The sequence below is a fragment of the Lactuca saligna genome, chromosome 4, assembly GCF_052625555.1.
Source record: "Lactuca saligna cultivar CGN05327 chromosome 4, ASM5262555v1, whole genome shotgun sequence".
Lineage (NCBI taxonomy): Eukaryota > Viridiplantae > Streptophyta > Magnoliopsida > Asterales > Asteraceae > Lactuca > Lactuca saligna.
This window is the reverse complement of record NC_136420.1, coordinates 146,750,330-146,757,216: the sequence shown is the minus strand read 5'-3', so window position 1 is coordinate 146,757,216 and position 6,887 is coordinate 146,750,330. Positions and strand designations below refer to the sequence as shown.

At 32.4% G+C, this 6,887-nt stretch overlaps 1 protein-coding gene across 1 annotated transcript; it reads left to right on the top strand.

Moving 5' to 3' along the window:
• Positions 1 to 2,971: 2,971 nt before the first annotated feature.
• On the top strand, positions 2,972 to 3,822 carry LOC145042915 (uncharacterized). Its single transcript, XM_078991438.1, has one exon. The coding sequence runs from the start codon at positions 3,045 to 3,047 to the stop codon at positions 3,648 to 3,650; it is 606 nt and encodes a 201-aa protein (XP_078847564.1). The 5' UTR covers positions 2,972 to 3,044; the 3' UTR covers positions 3,651 to 3,822.
• The last annotated feature ends 3,065 nt before the right edge of the window (positions 3,823 to 6,887 follow it).

Below are 6,887 nucleotides of genomic sequence, written 5' to 3'. Positions count from 1 at the left end.
TGTTGTTTGGTGTTGGCATTGAACTGAAGAGCAAATAAGAAAATTTGAAAAATGATTGATTTGCTCCTTTTTTTTACATTATTTTGGTAGTGGATTTGGCATGTGTATTAATTTAGGAATGCATATTGTAGTTATTAGTAAGGATAAAATTCGTCAGTTATAACTCAATGCCTCAACCCTGAAATCTCAATACTCTTATGTAATTCATTTGTCAAAAAATCTTGTTGTTGAAAAACATGTTATGTCCTTGAGTCATGAAACATGGTTACAATTAGAAAATTGGGCTATATAATTTTCCAGCAAAAAGACCCGATTTTTTTTCATATAACCAGATTATTTGATTTGAACATATACCCTAGTTTCTTACTTTTAACCGAGCCTTATAACATTTACATTTATAAAACCCGGTTTTTGCAACCTGGTATTTTAAAAAAACTGGGTTCTACTGTGCCTTTTTGTAGTAGTGTGGGTAAGACTTTGTTTTATTTTTTTAGTCCGGTAGCATCTCGTTAGTGGGTCTTTCAATTTCATTGTTTGCTGTTAAAAAAAAAAGGAAGTTTAATATTGCAGTTTGTGACTAAAAACATTGTAAAAGTACGTTCTTTATATTTGTTTTCTATGTCTTCAACAGTTAATTTGACTACGATTCATACCTACATCGCCAAAAGCATATTGTATCATTGTATTTGTTGATGCACCCTTAATCAATAATCCAAATACGGCACACGACTTTACTCACGAAACCAAAAGCAAACGAGGACGACCTGCTTTTAAAAGGAAAAGCAAAAACCAAGTACAATTAGTTTGCAAGAAACGTATCTCCCAAAAGCAATCAAACCCATTTTGGTCGAAGCAACACACACGACTTTTTTTCCCCTAATTAGGTGCGTTAATCATGCACCAAAAAAACGTGTTATCGTTTGCCAAATGCTGTGTCCGCACCCTCGTACATTGCATGTTTTCCACAACTAAAGTTTTCGTTGTTTTGCTTTTTTGCATTTTGGTCCACGGCTACTTAAAATTTCTGTGTTTATGAGACGAGAAAAAGATAAAGTGAATCACAAACATTACAGTTAATAGTTGAAGGAATAAATTTCTCTAGAAAAATCCACGGAATTACTTGATTACATTGAAATTGAATCACCCTTAATAATGCAAATGTATCATAAAATACACATTGTATGTCGTCACTTATATGTCATATATACATATATTGATTTTAAATTAAATGAAGCAAAATTATCAAGGGTAGTATATAAAATACAGACGCCTATAATTGGAGGTATGGTCGGAGGTTTCTTGGGAAAACTGCGTTTATAATGAGGTGGCATTTGGAACGTGGTGCAGGGGCAGTGGTCACCAAACCTCTAACGCTAAGTTATTACTTTTCCCTTTGCCGTTTAAACCACCATATGGGGGACTACTTTTGGTTATAGCGACAGCATGGAATTCGAAGGTTGAGTGTCCTTCTTACATGTGTAAAAGGTTACTTATTCATTAAACTCATAAATTAAAAAACTAAAATATCTTTGAAACTCAACAGTGTAATAATTAAATTGTTAGTTGCATCCATGGGTAAATATTTGGGCCTACGGATTGGAAACCGGATCCAGATCTGGAGTTGATAAGCCTCAATAGGTCCGGTTGAAGATCCACTAACTTTTGCAAAACATGTTCGGTTCAAGTGTTGGTCTGGTCTAAATGCTTACTTTTACATCCAAGATTTGAGAACCGGACCTGGAGCTGGACCTAGACGATCGGATAAGCCTCAATAGGTCCGATCAAAGGTCCATCAATTTCTATAAACAGGGTCGATCCAAACATATATGAGATCCGGAGCGAAAAGAAAAAAAACCCCTTAAAGACAAATATAATTTATTATTCATTATAAACAAGTTCAATTAGCAATAACAAAGAGATTAAATTATTTATCTTTTGAGCTAATTTGGTTTGAACCAAATTTAGACCCTAAAAATTCTTTTGGTAACAATATATATATATATATATATATATATATATATATATATATATATATATATATATATATATACACACACACACACACATTACATAGCCTAAAAAGTTTGAGCCCTCTGGAATCATGGACCTTGGGCAGTCGTCCGGGTTGCCCGTCGTCTGGACCGGCCATGTATGTTTTATAGATAAAAATATAAAAATATGAAAAATTAGACATACAATCACTTGATGCCTTATTGCCATATATGTTTTATAGATAAGGCTGTGCATGATACCATCGTAAGGTGTGTGTAAGGCTGAAGTGACTAATCTCTTTCTCTCTTTTTCTTCCTCGTGTGAATACCGTTTCCAAATGTTGTTGGAATAGTGTTGTTGGTGATGTGGTTATATTTGATGCGTTAAGCACTCCGGCCGATAACCTAAGTAAAACAATAATATCGTTCCTAGCACTTCTAATATCAAAAATAGTTAATTATATCATGCGCAAAGATTTTCGAATTTAACATCTGGATTGCATCCAAAGTCTAAACTAAAAACTTTATAGTCTTTTCATGTAAATATAATCACACACAAATATGATTAACACGATTAATTAGAGTAGTTAATTTAGACTCAATAAATTATAAAAGATTGCAATTATACATATACATGATTAGTGAAACCATGTATGTATATGATCAAGGTAAACATTAAACAAATATCACATGGCCATAATCTTATCCAATCCAAAATCTGCCACAAACCCTTCCTAATAATTTATGGAAAAGAAAAGATCGAGAGTAGAAGACAAAAACCCAAGTAGTGCGTACATAAAGTAAAGCGAAATATAAAAAACGAATTGAACTTATTAAATTACGAAGGTCCCACACAGTCTAGTTTACTTTAAAATCAAAAGACAAACCAATGGGTATGATTAATGTTGTGAAAAAAGAAAACTTAAAATCAAAGGACAACTGGTGTTTGTTTCCCTATAAGTACTCTCATTCGGCCTTCCTCCATTTCACAACAATTTCTCTGAATCTTCTTCATATATTAAACAACAGCCAATAACTTTCTTACTTACAAAAATGGAACAAAATCTACCGGTTTTAGCTAAGAAAGTTTGGAACTTAGTTCGTGTGGTTTACTTCATGCTGCGAAAAGGCATATCCAAGAGAAAGTTGTTGCTGGACCTCAACATGATGATAAAGCGTGGCAAGATCGCCGGAAAAGCCTTACAGAACCTGATGTTCCACCACTACCACATCAACCGGGAGGCTTTCACCGCCAAACACCGCTCCCACCACCTCTCTTTCCCTTCACCTCCGCCTGGTGAATATGAGTTCAGCTGCAGCAACAGCCCTGCGCCCACTAGTAACCACCCTTTCTCTCTATTTTCACTCCACAAGAAACATCACTCCAACAGCAAACCGTCAAAGGATCATCTTGATATGATGGCTGTTAACGCTCTGCTTAAAGCAATGGAGATGATTCACAGCGACAATTCCTCACCGGCTCTTCCAGGCTTTGGGAGTACTCCGATGGTTAGGCAGCTGAGGGTAACCGACTCTCCGTTTCCGTTGAGTAGTGTCGACGAAGACAACCAAGTGGATGAGGCGGCGGAGCAGTTCATTAGCCGCTTCTATAATGACTTGAGGCTGGAGAAAACAAAAGCGTCTTTTGGCTCATCGTGAATTAACAGATACCTTACACTGTTTACATGTATATTCTAGATAGAGCTTGTAAGATCGAGTCATTAATTTGCAAGTGATTGTGAGCTGTGTATGGGAAGCAACTGTACATTTCAAACTTGTTGCATTTATTACACTTGCTTAAAAGAATAAAGGTTTTGCCGATGTTGAATAATTGTGATTAACTTCATGTCAATATGTGCTTCAAACTGGTAACAATTTTTTTATTTTTTATTTTTTTTAATTTGAACATAAAACATATATAAAACGTAAAAAAGAAGAACAAAATAAAGGAAAACAGATGTGAAAATGAGTTATAAGCTCAACGAAGTTTTTTAACGTTCAAAAAATCCAATTTATCCGTTAATTAAAATCCATCGAACTTAAAATTTTGTCTAAAACGCCCAACAACTTACACTTTCGTTCACTTATCATTTAGGGTCAACCGGCTAATGAAAGTCAATGAATGACATGACTTATGATGTGTAATTAAATATCGGAAAATGACTTGTAAGACCAATGAAGTTTCAAAACCGTTCAAAAAACCGTAATCATGTTTTGTTTGTTGAAAAAAAAAAGGCAATAAACTTACGTTTTTGTTCAATTTTCATTAGAAGCAATCAAATTCAATAAGTATATAACTAGTTGGCAAATGACAAAATATTATATTTAATGACATGGAATAAACATATTAAAATTGCCCTTTATATATCGATTTAGGGTTTGGAGAAAAGAAAAACAAACGATGTCTATGATCGATCTCTTGTAATAACTACTTCTTCTTCCTCTCAATCGTTGATGTCCAACTCAAGACCTACAAAGAAGATATTTGATGATGAAAAACCCTTGTGGATGTGGGCACCCTTCTTAGATTTGGACATCTAGAACGGAGGATCATCAAGTGAAAAAAAAAGTTTAGGGTTTGTTCGAACAGATGGGTAAGTGTAGTTAAATGTTTTATCATGTCTATATTCTATCTATTTGTTTGGTTGCTTTAAAAACAACTTGTTAAAATGGACATGATAAAGCTTTCAATTACACCTATCCATCTGTTCGAACGTGCCCTAAACATTATCTATGGATGATCCTCCATTCTAGATGTCCAAATCCGAAAATGGCGTCTACATCCACAAGAGTTTCCATCATCAAATATCTTCTTTTTATATCTTGAGTTGGACATCAACGATTGAGAGGAAGAATAAGAAGTAGCTATTACAAGAGATCGAATACAGACATCAATCATTTTTTCTGCTCCAAGCCCTAAATCGATATATAAAAGACAATTTTAATCTGTTTATTCTATGTCATTAAATATAATGTCATGTCATTTGCCAAATAGTTGTATACCTAATGAATCTGGTTGCCTCTAATAAAAATTGAACAAAAGCCTAAGTTGGTTGGGTTTTTTCATCAAACGAAATATGATTGGAGTTTTTTAAATAGTTTTGAAACATCGTTGGTCTTATAAGTCATTTTCCGATATTTAATTACACGTCATCAGTCATGTAATTTGTTGACTTTCATTATCCGGTTGATTCTAAATGAAAAGTGTAAGTTACTTGGATTTTTTAAGATAAAATGTTAAGTTGGTTAAGTTTTCTTAATAGATAAAATATAATTGGATTCTTTAAAAAGTTTGAAAATTTTATTAGGCTTATAATTCATATCCCAAAAAGAGATTAACATTCTTTTTTCATATGATAATCGGTTGCAAGACATGCATATATCAAGGCAACACGCAAAAGTTTTGCATGTAGTATTTAAGTAATATACATTTTAATTTTTTTTTTTTTGAAATATATTCTTGTTCATTCATTTGATGAAACTATGTCCTTTTAAACCGTCCATTTGGAAAATTTTACACCAACTCATGTCATGAACCCAACTAGACCATTTTTACCCTTAAATTGGCTTATCCACAGTAAGTATAACATCCTTCCAACTATCATACAAGTATTAAAGTGAAACACATTTTTTTTCTCTACATGGTGAATGCATGATCACAACTTTTTTAATACAAGTCCATCACACACACATGTCATGATATGCTATGCTTGCACAATAAGGATGCATATATATTAAGAAAGTATTCAAAGCTATACACTTTAACAACAACAATATTGTCTAATAAGAAACAACTCTATTGTCTAATCTATAAGAAAGACATTCAAAGCTATACAGTAAGTATGTCTAATAAGAAGACATTCAAACTTGTATTATTTATCATTACAAAAAATTTGGACTAAAAAAACCTTAAATCAAATAGCATGTTATATCAATATATCATTGATAACAACATGCACAAATCACTTTAATACCACGATTAAAAACTTAAATTGTTGAATGCTTTATAAAGATTTTTAACTAAAATCTCAAGCATGCTATATATATATATATATATATATATATATATATATATATATATATATATATATATATATATATATATATATATATATATATATATATATATATATATATATATATATATATATATATATATATATATATATATATATATATATATATATAATGCTTGAGATTTTAGTTAAAAATCTTTATAAAGCATTCAACAATTTAAGTTTTTAATCGTGGTATATATCCTCTTATAAAAAAAGTTTACATGTACTCATCTTGGTATAGAGTAACTGAGTAGATTGAGTAATCCTTTTATCCCTTGATGATTATCTTTTACATTTGCTTTTGTAACTTCAATTCCTATAAAATAGAGCATTCCATCCATTTAGTAATCAACTTATGTCTAAGACATGTTCTCACTATAAGAAGTCTATGGCGATGACACCTATTCCAACGATAAATGTCGTGAAAAATAGAGCTATGCCGACGACTAGGCGTCGCCACAACTTTTGCCAACTTTGACCAAAATTATTTGACTTGGAAACATATGTTGGCGACATGTCATCAAAATAGATAAGGCGGGAACGATGACTTTTTTCGTGGTTTTATGAATTCTGTAACGACCCAAATTTTCAAATAAATTTAAACTTTTCAAAAACAACCAAATTCATTAAGTTATTACAAAAATGTTTTCAATACATTTATTATCAGAGTATTCCCCGGTCCATTTCATAAAACATAAACACGAGGAGCGGTACGATCACGCCTTTGTCTTGCCACAGTCTCCTGAAGAACCTGAAAAACATTAAACCACAACTGTAAGCCCGAAAGCTTAGTGAGATACCCCCAAAATACCAACCACATATACCATACGCATAACAT

What these genes read in the sequence shown, in the direction of transcription:
- LOC145042915 (XM_078991438.1), top strand. Translation starts at nt 3,045, where the DNA reads ATGGAACAAAATCTACCGGTTTTAGCTAAGAAAGTTTGGAACTTAGTT.